This window comes from Harpia harpyja, chromosome 3 (assembly GCF_026419915.1).
Source record: "Harpia harpyja isolate bHarHar1 chromosome 3, bHarHar1 primary haplotype, whole genome shotgun sequence".
Classification (NCBI taxonomy): Eukaryota; Metazoa; Chordata; class Aves; order Accipitriformes; family Accipitridae; genus Harpia; species Harpia harpyja.
Genome location: NC_068942.1, coordinates 42,874,739 through 42,893,242, shown reverse-complemented (window position 1 = coordinate 42,893,242; position 18,504 = coordinate 42,874,739). Strand labels below are relative to the sequence as shown.

The window sequence follows — 18,504 nt, the reverse complement described above, 5'->3', positions numbered from 1 at the left end:
TAGCTTCTCCTCGAGACTGACGGGTCTTTCTTCCGTTCAGCACAGGCAGGCAGCCTTGGGGAGGAGGCTCTTTCAATTCCTATGGATTCTTATTTCCCGGGAATAAGGTGGGCGTATAAAAAAAAAAATCACTAAAGCAGAGGCTGCACAGCAGTGAGCTATTGTGGTATCAAAACAGATAGTTGCACTGGGGCCTTTTGGGAGCACATAATAAAAAGCCATTAAATCAATTTCTACTGTTGCAAAAGGCCACCTTCAGTCTTTGCAATCACTGTTGTAACTTCTTAGGAAGATCCTGCTCTTAGAGGTGAAATCCTGGTCCCATAGAAGTGGATGGGACATTCACCCTCTGCTTATGCAGTGCTAGGTTTGCGCCCCCCCCCCCCCCGACCTTAGCTGTGGTTTGCTGAGTTTGGACTTCTTATTGTTTCATACAGGTTTTGTGCCAGAAAAATGCTGAAAGCTTCAATCACAGCATAACTTGCTCTAGAAGGACTTCAGTTAAAGTGTCAAATAGATTTTCTTCCCCCAGTAGGGGTATATACTAAAGTGGTAGGAAAGCATATCCAGGAACAGAAATAAACTCTGCTAATATAAGATGTGAGAACCAAAGTACCGGGCTGGCTAGGAAAATAACCTCCCCTAACAATGACCTCTAAAGGAAGCTTGGGGACCAAAAATATGAGAAGCAAGGTGCGTATGGAGCGTGCACCCTACAGCTGGGCTGTGTCCGCTCAGCTGCAGGAAGCCAGATGCTTTGGGACATCTCAGGCTGGAGGTGCAGCTTGTTTGCTGCGGCGGCTGGTTCCTGGCAAACCTGCAAACCTGTCTCTCGTTTGCCATCTCTCTTGACAGCCAATGAGTCCCAGAGCATTTGTTCTTTCCTCGCATGGAAGCTGCCCCGTAGCGCCAATGCTTTCTGCCTGCCCCCTGTGCCTCTTCTGGCTCTCCTATAGGCTTTTTGGATGTGTGCTGGGCTGTGGGGATAGGAGGGTGGGCGCATGGAGAAGCTGCAAACGCTACCCAGCACAGGACCACACCACAGATTTATGCAGGGGCATAATGATGTTTTCTGCTTTCTCCTTTTTTTCTCCTCTCCTACTAATTCCTAACATTTTACTTGCTTTTTTGACACCTGCTCAGCCTTGACCTGTCATTTTCTCAGAATTAGCGACAACGCCGAGATCATTTTCCTGTGCAGTGATGGCTGATTTAGAGCCCCTCATTATGCATGTATAATTAGGGTGGGTTTTTTTCCCCAGAAGCATTACTGTGCATTTATCGACAGTAGATTTCATCTGTCATTTTACAACCCAGTCCCTCATTATCATGAAAAACTTCTGCAGCTCTTCACAGTCAACTCTTGTTTTGACTGCCCAAAACAGTTTTTCATTCTCAGTAAACTTCTCACCTCACTTTACATCTTCTTTTCCAAATCACTTGTAAAAAGATTAAAAAATACACATCCATCTTAGATCTCTGGGTACTTTTTCTCCTCTGTGAAAACATATTGTTTATTTACACCTTTGTACTCTACTGCTGCAACTACTCTGTGTCTTTTATTGGAACCACCCTATTGGCAATCACACTATTATTCAACAGAGTTGCACTGGAAAAAGTGTAGACAGACATTACAGAAATAAAACCAACAGCAGCCCCATTTTTTAGGACTTAGCAGTCAAGCTATATTTGTTTTGATCTGTGTTTTTAAATTATCTTGTAAATTCCCACCACTAAATTTCATCTCTCACTGTATGTAGTGTGCGATCTATCTTTTTTCCTAAATGTATCACCGCTTCAGAGTTCATTAAGCCATTCCAGAGACTATAGCTGATAAAATCCTCATCTGGACTCAAAATATTAGCAGACAGACTAACTCCTCAAGTCTCTGGCACCAAGGCAACGCGTTGTCATAAATCCATAGGAAACGAGATTTCATTAGTTCCCTTGGTCGTGGAACTAATTGTTTGCTCCTGTGTTGGGCACCTGATCATGGCTGTGGGCAGCGGGAAAGCCAGTGGCATTTTAATGTTGTTCCTCTGCTGTGTTTTACTTGATTTTTGTCTCAGGATTATGAGATGCTGGGGATGTAAAACAGCTACAGGGAAGATAACAGCTGCCAGAAACACAGCCTTCTGTTTTGTACTTTGAGCTGTGCATAGTGTGTAGAGTTAAAAAAGTAGTGCTTAGAATAATTTAAAGCAGAAGTCTGTTAAGTTCCTTCAAAATTACCCGTGCTTGGTTTAATAGATGCTGGATTAATTGCGTGCTGTCTGGGAGCTTTTGTTCCCCTCCGGAGTGGCTGTGGTCTGTGCCACAGAGGTGAATGCTACTCTACTGTATGGCAAATTTGACATTGAAGGGCTCTTTGTAGAACTAAGACTGCCATTCTCTCCCATTGTCCCTTTGATTAAACAGCGCCAGCAAAAGAGACAGTTTTGATGGTTGTTTTCATATTATGGGCATCTGGCTACTAAGAGCTGGGCTGAGATCACCAAATCACAAGCCGCTTTAGAGATGTCTGTATACGCATGCCGATCCCACAGTGATGTGATCCAGAAAAGTGTTTGGGTATGCACATTTTGGGGGGCAGGGGAGAAAAACAATTTCTGGGATGTGTGGTGAGGACCATTGGTTGCCTGTGTATGCTGCTCTTTTCCAATACCCCTCCTCTGGTATCCAAACCCACAACTTTCCAGTACTCATGAAATAACCCTGGACTATGGATGCTTTTTCTCCACTTTTACATCAATAGACTCCCAGTAACCTCTGAGGTACTTTGTGGTTAAAATAAAGGAAACCTAACATATTACACGGTGGACTCATTCATTAACTCCTCCCCAGTTACCATCCCTTTTGTAGCCACTCACATCTCTGTGAATCACCACGTGCTAATGGCTCGGTGATGCCTCAGACGCTTCTGCTTTGGTCACAGGGACTCCATTAGTTTATAATATATACTGGACTAGGTTGGCGACATCTTCTGTTTGCCGAATAAACTTTAACATCCAGAGTCCTTCCTCAGAGTTCTACCATTTCTTTTTGTTAGTACTGAAGCAAACAGGGAAGATCTCAGGAAGAGAGCCCTCCCCTTTCTTTCCACACATCTGTTTGGATGTACAACAAAGGCTACAGGAGCGTTTTTCCTTGTACTTTTAATTGAAGTGCTTTAATATAAAAAAAAAGTACATACAAGTTCTAAACTCCTGTTTTCTGCAATCGTTTACACTTTTTCTAAGTTGCAACAGAATATTAGCTATGTAGGTAGTCAACACTGCTAACAAACTACAGTACAAGTTACTAATAACAGTACAAGATGCTTGGAATACATTCTTGCAAATGTGTATGAATATCAAAGAAATCCTGCAAAGTTGAGAGGTTTCCAACACACATTGCCCTCTTCTCTCAAACCTCTGTAGGATTTCACTCACGGGTTTCCTAACCACCAAAACACAGAAGGGCTGATCCTTGGCTGGTGCAAGCTGTGGTAGCTCCATTAGCGTCCATGGAGCAATGTCAGTTGTCGTGAGCGAAGGGTGTGATTCAGTCTGTGCTCAGATAGGCACCTTCAGACGGGGGGAAACATCATGCAAGTTTCCATGCATGACAAACTGATGGGCCGCCTTGGTCAGTGCTGGCTTATAGCATTAAGCAACATATTTTTCTGAGGGTGTTAAGACCGATCTCTTTCTCCTGGAAGAAATCAGATCGGGACGACTGAAGAACAGTCAGGAACACCCTGGATTCTCATACCACTCTAGGTAAAGCTGGGAAAATTTCCCTCAAAAAACACCAAGTTTTGAAGCATAAGAACCCACCCCATCACCTCTCCTCCCCCACAAAAGGCTGGCAAAGCTATCAAGCACTTACTTAATAAAACTGAGTGTGAGATAAGAAGAGCAAAGGTCCTCCACACAAGCCATGTCAAAACAAATCTCTACATACACACATTGTAACAATACAGTCACTTCAGAGTTCAAAAGAAAGGTTCACACTTTACAAAGGAGGGAAAGGGGAAAAAAAAAATAACACAGGAAGCTGTCCTTACAATTATGTACTGGTTCCCAAACCTGTAACCTTAGTCTGTGGCCACCAAAAGTAAATGAATACCAGGCAGCATAGTGTAAACTCCAATGAGGCCTCACAGGGGGTAGCAACAGGCAACCTGGAGGTAGTGTACATAGCTGAAAAGGAATTTGAAAGAAATGACAGGCATTTTTCTCCTATTCTGGTACGTTTACATAATCAAAGACATGGTGACAAACACATTATAGTGACGTGTCTCTCCAGCCTTGTGAGCTCATCTACTTGCCGCCCCAGGATCGGTCACAGAAGGGTTTTTCCTCTGAAATGAGAGTGATATCTAGGGTATTCTTCAGGCAGAGGTCCTGATTTTTTCCCCTCACTCCGTTGTTCTGGCTCGCCTCTGTACTTACCGTGTGACTAACAGGACAATTGGTTTCATCTGAGCCTGCTGGGTTTTTCTCACAAGCATTTGTACAAAACTTTCTTATCACTATTGCCCTGAAGACCAACATTTCAATGGCACGCTTCAGTCAGCAGCACCCAAAACTCCTCTAGGCTATTCACTGACTGGCATTAGATTATTTTGGTAGGCAGCTACGGAAGTTGGCAAACCCGTGACAAAGTTAGCTTTTCAATTTGTCAGCACATTATGAAAAGACTGAACACCAATGGCTCCAGCTCAGAGTGAAGACACAAAAGTCAAGTTCTCTTCTGCTGCAAAGAGGATAAAAGTCTATTTAGGGGATACAGAAGCTGGCATATTGTAGCAAACATGGTGGTGGCTCAGAGTAAGAAAACTTCTTCAGCTGTATCACCTTTTTAGTGACTTTGATATTCTATTCAAGTTAAGTTTTAGGTATTCCTAGTTTTCTCCAACCACATTATCTTGACACCACAGTTATTGCATTACAAAAGACACTATGATGCAGTCACTCGACATACACATATATCATATATAGGTAGGGATATATACAGCCAGGAAGTGGGGCAGCTTCCAACCTACATTTTGTTGCTTCCATAAGGGCAGGCAGATCCTGGTTAGGTGAGACAGAGATAACCTAGAGCATCCCCAATGTTGAAAAGAAAGCTGTGAGTATATGAGCAAATAGAAACCTCAAAAACTAAACAAGAATTAACATTAGTAGAATATCCCCTGCTTTGTAGCTAACTCAGTTGCTCTGAAATCTCTCTCAGCTCAAATAATCTTATTGTGCAGAATGTGCAAAGAAAGAGGTGCTCTTCCCCTGTGAATGCAGGGAGTGGATGCGCTTTCTCACTATTGCCTAGAAGTTAGCCAGTCCACCTGCTCTTCCCTAGCCCGCTCTCTTCATAACAACAGTTCTTTTGCTTCAATGGCTATCTGGTAAGACAGGACTATTTAATTACGAACAAACTTCAAGGTTAATGTATTAGAAGACTGGAAATAGATATCCTGCTACTTTTAAAACAAACAATGCATTCTACACTTAGTGCTTCTCTGAATCCTCTTTCCACAGAGCAAAGCATCACAAGGGCAAGATTTCCATCAGTCCTGAGCTGGCACAGCCAGTTCTAAGAATTAAAATGTAGATTGGGCGTTCACAGTCTTTGGCTCCCCTGGCAAAAGTGCTCCCCGCCCCCTAGAGAAGCCAGTTCATTCTGAATATTTCGGTGATGGAGATACTTCTGCACTTGGACCCACAGCGGGTCATCAATTGCTCTTATGCTGGCCACACACCCGTCATCAGGAACATTTTTTGATCAGTTTCTGTATTTCTTAAACTACGTGCAATAAAATTAAAAGACTTTTTATCCCATACCCAAATTTATCTATTAGACTAGGAGGGACCACGGGAATGTACTCACTTCCTCAGAAAGTCCTCAGAAATCAAGTTCGGAGCTTCTCATGTTGTGGGATGTTTTTTCATTTTTATGCTGAGTCAAGCTTTAGCCCACAACTGCTGTGTGCGTCACTGACCTTGCACTGAAAGGGCTTTGCACAAGAAACAAACTGCTGATTTCATCACCGCAGCACAACATCGTCCCGGGTAAGAGGCCCTCTGAAGACCAAAAGAGCCTCTCAGGAACACTCGTCTAACAACCTTGGTTCGTTGAGTGGTCTTCAGACCACTCTGGACCTTCCATGACCCTTGTAAAACCCATTCATTTTTTTTGCAGAGGGCTTCCAGGACACAATATGACAAGAAGAGGCAAGCCACAGAAATGGGTGATACCATGGCTGGACACAGACTATGGCTCTACTCTCTCTGATGACAAGAAGTAGGACAGGAAGACCCCAGTTGGACCCCAGAGCTCAAAGTTAGACATTGTTTAAAATACCTTTTCACTTCCAAATGGAAGAGATTTGATAGCAAAATCAATAAGGTACCTCCAATAAAAGCCCTCAAGTTACTTTTTGAAGCCATTTTTAAGGATAAACCAGTGCCAGATAAAGGAGCAAGCCTCTGAAATCAGAACACAGTTCTTGGATGTTTTGCTCCCAAATTGAATTATTCTTAAAAGGGGAAGGGAGTAACCTAAAAGCCTTTACAGTCTATTTTTGAAATGAGAGGATGTTTTTCATTTAACTCTCTGTAACAGAATAATTTGAAAATAACTGAGGAAACCATGTAATCCCAGATGGTTGGTGTTCTGTGTGCTCTTGCAAAGCTGCTGTGACTCCACTGCATTAAAAAAAGACATACATTATTCTGTAGCAATTGTCCATGACACTGAGGCTTACAACATAAATATTGCAATACCTCATCCAGTTTCTGTATGACACAACATGTTTTATTGCAGTAATGTCTCATAATAGATGAAGGTGCTGCAGGGTCCTGTTTGGCCAATTGCTATAGTACCCTGGAGTGCACTTTCATAAGGAGGGAATATCTCCCATGGGAAGGGAGTTAAGATGAGGACTAGATGCCAGGAGAACCAGCTAAAGGCTTCACATGCAATCCTGGGCAAATGTTTTCTGTGCCTCATCCACCTTCCCCAGCCCCTCCACTAAACGGGAGGTTCGTTTCCTCGCTTGCAGATAGCACTGGATGCAAGGTAAGGGAGCACAGCCCTGCTACGCACAGCAGAATGCCTCTAAATCAAGAAGCCAGTGTTTTTCGCCAACGTGACAGATTGAAAAATGCTTCTGGTACTTCCATGAGTGGGTTACTAAGCAACACTTTGGCTTCCAGGGAGTAGCGGTGCTGGATGTGATCTCATGCACCGGCAGCCTAACCACATCCCCAGCTGGAGCACGGGGGAAAGGAGGGCGAGTGTGTGCCGGCAGCAAGGCTGCCTGGCTTCACCGGCTGTAAAATAGGTTCCTTCAAGATGAGCTATAACCACAAAGGAAAAATATCCCAGAGGTGATGATGGACCTGCTCACGGGGTGGCTAAAAAGCAAAGACACTGTCAGGACATAGCGCTGGGAGAGAAGTAAAGCTAGAAGGTTTAAACACCACCCGGTAAACATACAGCATATCCTGGTCATGCAAACTTTCACTTCAGCCTGTCTGAGAGCAAATGATGCTGAAGAGGATTGACTCCAGGGAGAGATGCTAAAAATGATAGGGGCTGGAAAAGATTTCCACGTGAGGGGACAGAGAGAGCAAAAAGACTAGAACAGATTAGAAATGGGTAAGAGAGGGGAGGTTAGAGCTGAGTGAAGTGAGGTCTCATACAGAAGAGAAAAATCATGCACTGCTGTCCACTGTTTCCTGACAGAGCAGTAAGGGGTTGTTCACAGACATCAAAAGGCAATACACTGAAAACTGATTAATCAAGTCCAAACTCCATGGAGTTAGAGAGAAATTTGCCCTGGTTGCTGACAGCTTCATCATTGTACTTTGCTGAGATTTCTCACTTTCCTTTGGAGCCTGTGACATGGCATCACCAGACCCAGGCTGAACCAGAACCAAGTGTAAACAGACCAGACTCATCTGGGATAGAAGTACCTGTTTTCTTACATGTGTTGGGTGTGCTCAACTATTAAGTAGCACATATCTTTTAATGAAGACTAAAGTCTAAGCCTACTTAGACTGGGCCTCTTTAAGACACCAGGCCAACCTCTTGGTTTAAAGTCAATGGAGGAATGTTGATTGAGAGCAGCTGAGAATCTGGCCTATCTTTTAGAGTATTGGTACTCTTTCATGTGTCGATAAATCATGCTCCAAATAGGATTGAGATTAAGTTGTAAGGGATAATGTTTTGCCTTGTTTTGTTAGAATGCTGACACACCTTTGAAAAACAAATAAGATTTTCTCCCTCCTCCTTCTTCTCCTTCAAGGTGAGTAACACTTATTATAGGACTCTAGATCTATTCCTGATCGGTAAGCAATATTTACAGTAACTAACATTAATATGATATATAAATACATATATATTTGTATATATAACTTAAACTCTCCTTCTAATTAAAATTCAATACTACAGCATCACACAGTAAGGGTCTACCAATATATTAATGGGAATGTCACTATTTTGGGATCACCACTTGAGCATTTTAAAAGTGCACTTAAAAGTTGATGACAATACAGTTTTTATCTGAGCAATCCACTACGATGTCACAGATTTATCCTCGTCTATTCCACTTTCGAATAATGGGGAGAATATTGTCCCAAAGTCAAATAAAGGATCAACAGCAAAGATCCTAAGCCATTCTTCCCCACCCCCAATTTTAGTTGTTGATGTTTTTCTTCACAACCACTTCTGGTGAAAAAACCATGTGTATACAAATGGCGCACACAGTCTGAAATGGCACATGAAGAAAAGGTGAAGCAGTAACTTAACATGTACACAAACTTCTGGTTCTTAGATCTGACTGTGTGGCACATATGACAATTTACTTGAATGTTCTTGAGCCTCTCTTTACACCTGCAATTCAATGAAATAAATTATTCCCAGGCCTGTCCCCATCACTTCTGACCCAGGCTGCAGTGCTGGAAGAGAGTCAGAGCAAACAGGAGGACTGTTGATCTCTGCTGCAGCACAAAAAATGGAAAGCCATCAAGGTAAAGAGGAAACATTTCTCCCTGCATTTTTAAAGAACATTTTATGCCTACAAAAGAGTCTATATGAACTATTCTGTGACCTTAATGCTGAGTTGGGATTAAGTCAGCACACGAGTTTGATTCCCTGCAATGATCAAGGGTTTGTTGAACACTTCTAAGGGGGAGATAAAATGGTGGTTCGGTTTGGACTTCTCTCTATTTCTGAATTGCTCTAGACCCTTCTCAGCTTTGGTACATGCTGTTTCTGAAATCCAGGAATATAGGGTAAGAGAAGAAAAAAATGACAATGAACAATGAAGGATATTCTGTAATGAAACTCAAAGGAGATGACACTTGGAAATTCCTCATGCACTTGCTATAGCCTTCCCAAAAGGATGCAGGGGCACGTCTTTTGTGTTATACTCCTCGGAGAGCTACAAAGGAAGAGTACATTAGGCATAACATTCATGTCTTGTCCTTTGATTTTCAGTGGATACTTCCCTTTTAATGTTGCTGGCAAAGTTTGCACTGGCAGTGCATAGTGGACATCAAAATGCAGTCCTGAGTCCAGCAGCAGCAGATGTCTGGGCTGGAAAGAGATCTATGCTCCAGCAGAGTTCATGGGCAGCAGGGGGTTTGGCCTTCCAGGCAGAAAATCTTGAGGAATCTAAGGGAAATCCTTATCTTGATATTCGGGACTGTAGGCACATGGTTTCTTGATGAGAATTAGCAGTTTCAAAGTCTTATATGGCAACAGCAGGAAGAGTCCTATCCAAGGGGACAAAACTCCAGACTGTAATATCTCATACACAGGCAAGACGTGCCAGCGAAGACCCTTCAGACTGCTACAAAAAGAGGCGCACTCCCAGCCCACCAGTTCAATCATTCTAGACATGGCAAGGGGATGAACATGAAATGGGCTTGTCATTCTTTATCACTCTTTCAGAATACAAAGAATAAAGCCTGCCCTTCTCTCTCCTTGGCTTCTGAAAAGTGGGGAGAGAGGAAACGTTTCCTGAGTCACTGTGGAGGTGAAACCTATAGTTTGTTACAATGAACTGAATCGAGTGGATGACTAGACTGACAGGCGTCTGAAAGAAAATATCAATACCTGAAAAATCAACAATTTTCAGGTATGAAGTGTTTTATTGTTAACTTAATGCACGCAAAGGGAGGTAAGCTGATCTGGAAATAGTAGTTTCCTCATTTCAAACCAGCAGTAACAATGTATATTCTAAATGCTTGGGTGAATACTGTAATAGTACTTCACATTTTCATCCAACGTGGCAGAAACACACACCAAACATTAATAAACTATTGGCTTGATTCCCCAGCTGCAAAACGCCTGGCATTGTTTAGCTTCCCCCTCCCTCCCCCCGCCAGTTAAGTGCCTCGACGCACAGTGGTGGTGGGACTCGCCAAACACCCCAGCGGCGCAGCTGCAGACAGGACAGTAATGCACCTCTCCTCTGCCCCACGCTAAGACTTGGCCATCAGGACAGCCAAATCGTGCTTGCACATCTTGCAGCCCGGCTCCTTCAAGAGACCCACTGTCCCCCAAGGGCTGGGGACGCTGCCTGGCAGCGTCGGTCGCTCTCGCCCTTGTCTGCAGTGCGGTGAGACCCTGCGCCCTGGCTGGCACCGCAGAGGACAGAGCTGGGGCAGTGCCAGCACTCTCTCTGCAAAACTGCTCCCCAGGAGCAGGGACCTGACGCTCTGGCCCCAGTCAATGGCACCAGCGCTGGTAGAAAGGAGGCTGCCTGAGCCTGCACTGCCATGGGAACGTGACGTGGAGCGGGCTGGGCAGCTGCGCTTATAAATCAGTCCCCTTCAGACCAGAGAACCCCCTTTCTCTCCCTTCCCCTCCAGCAAAACTGAGTTTATCTTATGTAAACCAGACCGGGTCCGGTGCCTGCCCTGAAAAGCCATTTAACTACTGCCGGGGCTGGAGGTCGTTGTTAGTAATTATATCACCACTGAAGATGGATTTGGCTGCCTGCCAGTCCCAGCTCCTGCCCTCTTTGGCCAGAGGAGAAGTACAGCCACAGTAACTAAAACTTTCCATCTCCTCTGCAGGGTCTTGGACCTTCGGCATCCAACTCCTGGCTTGTCACCTGCTCCCATCTCCCCAGGCAGCGTCACCAGCCCATGGCCGACAGAAATAAATGGCGTAAGGAACAGCACGGGAGAGTTGGCTCTGCTTGCTCTGCCACAGCCTGGGTCTGCAGCACCGTCGTACATGGCAGCACTCAGTGCTCGCACGCAGTTGGCGGGCTCCAAGTGCTTTACAAAAACAGCTCCGAATTGCCGTCCTGCCTTTTCTCCGAAAGTGAGGCACAGAGACTTTGGGTACCTGCCCACAGCGGTGCCCCAATCCCTGTTGTAAGTGGAAATAAACCCCACACTTTATAACTCTGCTTAGGTGCGGTGAAATGTCACGCTTCCAGATAACCTCAGAGCAGCTCTGACTCTCCACGCCAGCGGGCAGCCTGGCACAACCAGCAGCTCTGCTGGGTGGGCCGTCTCCCATTCGGGTCAGCTGCTGTTAACAGAGGCCTAAGTTTGGCAATGAGTATGTGAGCATCTCTGCCTGTTTGGCTGCGGGCTGTTTCTACAGACACCTCTTGTGCTGGGGGCCGGGGCAGGAGAGGGACAGCACCTGCCTGCTCCTGCCCTGGCAGTGGTGGTCACCCTGCCCGGCTGCCTAAACAAAATTAACGTATACGTCTCTTATCCTGCCATGTAGTATATAATGCAAAAGTATGAGACGCTAAGATCATAACAAAAGCAGAACTGGCTAGAGAAGAGGGCTTTCCTGCCCCGCCTGCCTGCTCCTCTCCCCAGAACTTATTTTCACAAAAAATATAGATCCGGTCAACTGTTAACATTTCAGGTGAGGACCTCCTGTTGTCCAACCCGCAGGCTCCCATAACAAAATTGACATGACAATCCATCATCTCCTCCATAAGATTTGCATTTTCTGCCCTCCCAGAGCAGTGCCAAATTGTTCCCAATATAGTCTCTTTTGCTTTGTCCAGTTTTTTTGTATATCAGGAAAACATAAAGCATTTCCCCCTTCTGCTATGAAAGACAGTTTTATAGACTAACAGTTAGCATTTCCAACTGATTAGATAAATGGACAGACAAATGAGATCAACCAAGACGTGTCACTCTAAGAAAGTGCTCCTAGCATTCAAGATTACATTTTTCTCCATTTTATTTATCTTCTTTTACTTTTAGATGAACCAGTTGCATCATGTTAAAGATTCCTATTCCTCCATAACTTCTAACTTTCTTTTAAGTAGATACTGTAAAGTTTTCTCTAATGCAATTCCTTGTCATGCTGGAACTGAATTAACCAGATACACAGTGGTGGATATGACACTAAATCAGAAAATTTGGAAAATTTCAATTCAGCTGATAGACCTGAAATACTTTTGACCCTCACATTAGATGTTTTATGTCAAATGAAGGCTGTTTAATTTTGTAATTTTGAAATTGAATTAACTTCAAAAGTCAAATATTGAAGTGATTCATTCTAAAAAGATTGAAACAAGCATTTTCAGCTCTTCCAATATTCCCCCCATATTTTTTGTATGAAATAATTTGCCAGATTGAACTTGGATATGTGAATAATTGTGGTTCTCTCAAAACCACATTTTTTAAAAATAAATTTATTCCACACAGAAAAATCATGCCCAGCTCTACCTGGAATTTCCTTGCACACAATACACACTATCCCTCCGGCAGTGACAAGCTTAATTAATATTGTTTTCTACCCCCATCCACTCCTTACCTCCCAAATGACCCCTGTCAAAACACACGCTGTAGGTGTAAAGAACATGCAACAGCCCCATAACACTGCACACTGCACACTGCGGGAGAGTCTTCCTTTGGGGCAGAATTTACTAAGCTCCTTTTAAAGAAAGCTGAGAAATAATCATTTCAAAGTTATTTACAGCAACATTTGCTTCAAAATAACACACTTAACAGTGGCTTTCCTAGCTCAAGAACTGGCCTAAGGTAACTTTACAGAAATGCTGTACACTCTGTCCAAAGGCACATCTATGGAAGTACAGTTTGGAGGCAGAATGGGACCCATCTCATGTTTCGTAAAGGTGTTGCCTTTTCCAAGCTACAGGGGAGGCTCTGTGATGGTAACGTGAGCTCACCTCCTCAGTGGTATGACTTGGATGCACCCCCTTTTTATGGCCGTTTCTCCACCCCTCCGGTTTCTGAGGCTGCCACCACAGCAGGTCCCCTCCCCAGCCAGCCTTCCCACCATGGGGCAGAAAACTGGGCAACACAACACACAAACATGATGGAGGAAAAGCCAGAACCAAGCCGTGGTTTTACACGATATAGTCTGAATCGTTCAAACTCAGGAACAGCCTGAGGTAGCTAACACCAATGTAGCTGCCATCATGGGCGTGAAGGAGGTAATGCACAATTTACTGCATCAGTAAAGGTAATTTACTATAACTGACCTTTTTTACGTTAGCCAAAATGGGTTAAAAATGAGAAGGAGCACATGAATACGTTTAAACTAACGTACTTGAAGGCCATTATGCAGACACAGCTTGTATTTAAATACATCCTGTCCCACAGTAAACATCTGTTTTCATAATAAGGACAGGAAGAACAATTACATCATCCAGCCTGACTTCCTCTATAACACAAGCCTTTTTCAGTCAGACGTTCCTGTGATTAACTAAGATTGTGTTTAATTAAAACACATCTTCTAGGAAGCTGCCCATTCTTGATTTGAAGACTTCAAGGGACGCAGGATCTACTATCTCCCCTGGTAGTTTGCCCTGATTTGTGCTAAAATATTACTTGCCTTGCCTACTCAGAAGAGTTTTGAAATACGCCAGAGTTTGGTCACCTCAGGGGCTGCCACCCAACTTGCACGTCCTGCCACAGCAAGAGAGAAAGGAGCATCCAGAGCCAGAGTCCTCACGTCGTTTACTGCCCAGACCAGATCACTGCTACGAGCGGTCTCAAGACTTGCCTGAGAGTGGATGGTGTCGTTCATCCCAGCGGTCATGCAGGAAGGCTGTCCCCTGGGAGTACCAGGTGACAGGGAATCAGTTACCAGAGTTTCTAAACTCCTATGCCTCACCCCCATGGCTGTGCCACAACCTCTCCACATCTTGGTAAAGCGGGTACAGCATTGTTCACTTGGTGGATCAATTAATATTTCTGAAGTGCACTGAGACGTATGACTCTGAACGCATGCTAAAACGTCACTGAGAGGTCCGTCCCAGCCCCTTATCTTAGAGCGAGCTAGTGAAGAAGGGAGACTGTAGCTGGAGGAAGTTCTCAATGTGGGAGAGCTTGCATCTCATCTGCTGCCAAAGTCACCTGGAGCTGCCTGGCTACACAGCGACATAGCACAAAGCTGGAGAGACGAAATGCAGCCGGACCACTGTGTGTAAGTACCCTATTATACTGATCTCAAATGGCAAACAACATTTTGCCACTGAAGATCTAGCACTCTCTGCTTCCGTCATACCTCATTAGTGATGAAACTTCAGCAAGGCCACTGAGGAATATTTCCAAACATGAAAGACACTGTTCAATGCAGAGTGGTTGTGGGAGGAGAAAACAGTCAGCACTATGGATCAAACCACAAAATAGAAAAGCAGGTGTGAGTGCAGAGCACAGCTCATTTAGCAATGTCTCTGTCACAGGGATGGAGAGCACTACTTTCTGCACCAGCTGGTCCCACCAACAGGGCTACCTGACACTTTCACGATGAGCCACCACTGTCTGCTTAACACGCAGGCTAAAACAATATGCATTTTCCTCTCCATCTGATAATGCAGACATTGTCCTACTCCTTTCCCAAGGCCAATGCAAATACCAGGAAACTGGAAGGTGATGGCCATTTTTATGATGGAGCTCCCTAAGCCCAGCAGGACTGGTAGCTGAGCACCAGCCCAAACACTAACCCACCTCTGCTGCTCCCACCACCAGCACCACCATAAAACTTTCCTCCAGCGCACGCAGTTCTCAGCTCCAGCCCCTCTAGCCAAAACACCTGCTTTCCACGAGAGAGCCCAGCGGTGTCTCTGGTGAATACATACTTGCATTCCTGGCCACAGCAGCAACAGGACTTTGTATTGGCCTGAACCATGAGATGGTCCCAAAGCGCCAGGTCAGCAGGGTTAGACCACACCAACAGATGGGTGCAAATGCTCACGGGGATGAGCTGTGGCCCCCAAGTGCTCCCCAGGGCCAGGGCAGTTCCAGAGTGGGAGGAAGACCCTTCATTTTACATTTTTTCTAGAGCTTTGTCCCAACAGGTACCAGACACCTAACGCAGGTCCATGGGCTCCCGCTTTACCCTCCCCGCACCTGATGCTCAAATTTCTTTGTACTCTCGGTTTGTCTGAGGGGCTGTCACATGGAAAGCATAAGGTATTGAATGAATTTCACAGGTAGCCAGTGCAGCTGCTCCAGGAGAGATTTGGTCCAATATGACTAGGAAAAATACTTTCTAAATCTTTTTCTAGCAGGTTAAAATACTCCTGCTGCAGCCTGAGAAGAGGGTGCAACAGTATGTGGGAGAATCCGGCAGCTGACATGGCTACTTTCAGCGTGCAAGCTGAACAAAATGCAAAAGGTGAAGAAACTACCTAAATAATGAGGGAAAGTGCATTAGGTCAGTATAGGTCATTCTAACTAAGTGTAATTAGCAGGAGAAGGAAGAAAAATTAGCTCACCAATATTCTTTCACAATGTCCTTTCAAGTGTTCAGGGACATTTAATTTTGCAGAAAAGTTTCAACCAATATAAATATGCCAAATATAATCTTCAGTGTCTACCTACTTGTACAAGCAACTCGAGTCACATGCTGCTTGGGACTTTCATAAATCTATATTATAAACCCACTTAAATCTATGCATAAAAAGTAATATACATCATATCCAAGAAAATGGTCATTCTGGGCTACTTGGCAGTTCGGGGAGTTGCAGGTTTTTAACCTTAAAGATGTATCTGGTAGAAATTCTTTAATGTACTCACTTGTCCTCCTAGTGATGTCTTAAATTATTCAAAGAGACTCAACTGTAATAATATTTTTTCAACTGATGCTCTTGCTTAATGTTTCTTCATTTCACATGTAGAGGTTTGTTTAAATAAAGTACAACTATTTCTATTTAAATTTTAAAATCATTATGAAAATCTTTCTTTTCATATTAGGTTCAGTAAATTATTCCCTCCTATAGAGCTGGGGAATGTTTTCTGACAAATTATCATGTTTGCCAAAAATGTGGTTGTAGAGAATTTGGGGGCAAAATTATTTGAAAATTCAGCTAGATCTTGATAATTGCTTTGATAAAAAACAGTAACACTTTGGAAATGCTGGAAGTCCTGATTAGGCAATTCCTGGAATAAAATGCAACTTTAAGCTGCAGAACATTTTAGTTTAGAAATTTTAAAATATTAATCAAAAGTGCTTCATTTGACCCTAAGCCAAAGTTGTTCCTTTTTGAAGCTTACTTTAGATTGCTCAGAAAACTGACAATTTCACTTTCTATGGTCAACTTAAGATGATGTTTTTCTTTTGTTCAATTTTCTGAGCTAAACAGCAAGTCAGTTACATACATAACCATTTGCGATTTTCCGAACAAAAATAAAATGATGAGTCTGGACTGTATGCTGGCACTACAGTGGGACCGTGTGCCTGAATATCCTGAATTGCCAAAGATGGTAGGCTTTTCTAAGCATGTGTGTGTGTGTACATACTGGTACTGTTCTTCCTTCAGAGATACTAAACCCAGATTTCTAAAGAGCTGCCAAATCAAAGCACTTGATCCAAGGGACAAAGCGTCACCCCCAAAAATTTTGATCAGCGCTTCTCTCAGTGACAACACGTTGTTGATGACCTGGGAAGTATTGAACTAATGCAACTCACAAAGCCCCCCTGCGAATACAGAGTGGTTGCAGTAAAGACATTTCCAGTCATGCCTGTGAAGAGAAACAACTGGTGCTGCTCCCAGCTGAAGTACTCACCAATAATTCCCTGGGAGATATCTTACTTCTTTAAAAAGAAGATGAAACAGAAAACACAAGGCCACACAAAATTGACTTCTCCATGTCGATATAACAACCCTCCCCCTTCTATAAAGCATGTGAGCCCTTAATGGTAAGCAGCAACCATGCATAGCAGTGAAGAGATTTCATCCGGAGCACTGGGAAAGTACATGATCCTTCTAGTAGAGCCCAGGAGGTATGGCATTAGTGACAGTGAATACCACAGATACCTCTTCCTGTATTTGAGTGTCCGTTCGTTTTGATGTGGGTTGTGTCTTTGTGTTCTGGATGGGAATTGTGTGCTGGTATGGCAACACCAGGAGCAAAGTGTTTCTTGACTGCTGGAGCTCCTCAGGCCTGGAAGCCAAAAGCTGATGCTCTCTCTCTGAGCAGCTCCCGGCACAAATGACAACTCCAGCTCCCTGCAAATGAAGAAATCCTTCTTATAGGCATGACATCAAATCCAGGCACTCAGAGTTTATGTCAAGATTGGCTTGAACAGGATATCAAATATTCCTAACACTGGAATTGCCTGTATTTTTCTGAAGCAGGCTCTGCTGCCCTTGGTATTGCGTACGAAGGCTTTCTACACAAGTTACAACACAGCTGGGTGTGCATTGCCACTACGTGTTTTATATTTTCATACTTGCAATACACCACTTCCCAGTCAAACAGAAATCTTTAGCTAATTATTACCTGCATTTCAAAATTTTCCCCTCCTGATTTAGTTTCCTCTTTATCAAAGTTACAAACATTTAGCTCCTGAATGCATGATTGATTTGTAATTCTTCTTGTCTCGCCCCTCATATAAACCGCAGTCATTTGTACTCGCATGTCTCCTTCTCCAATTCTACTGCTCTCTGCAGATTTTAGTCAGAGAATCAATAATGGTGAAGGACTAGTTCCTCTGCTCCACGACCAAGTGACAAACTACAACCAGTTGTAGTATAGTCAGATTGAATCCTCTGCAGACGACGTAACTACACACCAAATGCAATACAGACAATAAAACTCTCACCCTTCTGAGGCACAGACAGACCAGAGAAGAAGGAAAGGCATTCCTCTTAATCCAGTCTCCTGACAACAGACTCTCTGCTATTCCAGAGAGAACCTCCCTGTCTGGGGCTTTCTCTCTGGGACTTTGACTTCTTAGGAAGTCCAAAGTCACAGTTCACAGGAGCTCAATTTGGTTGACTAAACTGAGGTGTCCAATGCCATCTGGGATATCCAAAGGTACCCATGACCCGCAAAAGAGCCATGTCCTGGAAGAGGAGGTAGAGACCAGGCAAGATTGACTAGGACATCTCAGATCACACTAGACCTCCACGTCTATTAATTTTCTTTCTTTCCAGTGCTTCCTGCCTCTGCTTTGCTACTGCTTCCTTAACCCTGCATGGCCCAGGCCACCTTTCTGAAATTCTTCCCTTCTCCACAAGGAATTTATTGTGATTTTCAAAGCAGACTTCCA

The 18,504-nt window shown here is 43.9% G+C and overlaps 1 protein-coding gene across 3 annotated transcripts in view; it reads right to left on the bottom strand.

Annotated features, from left to right (window-relative positions):
• Positions 1–12,509: 12,509 nt before the first annotated feature.
• Positions 12,510–18,504, bottom strand: part of DPF3 (double PHD fingers 3) — a 168,790-nt gene continuing 162,795 nt past the window's right edge. For all 3 annotated transcript variants that reach the window (XM_052782288.1, XM_052782293.1, XM_052782289.1), the window contains one exon: positions 12,510–17,458. In XM_052782288.1, coding sequence (XP_052638248.1) covers positions 17,388–17,458 — 71 coding nt within the window. In that variant the 3' untranslated portion in view covers positions 12,510–17,387. The remainder of the gene's footprint in view (positions 17,459–18,504) is intronic.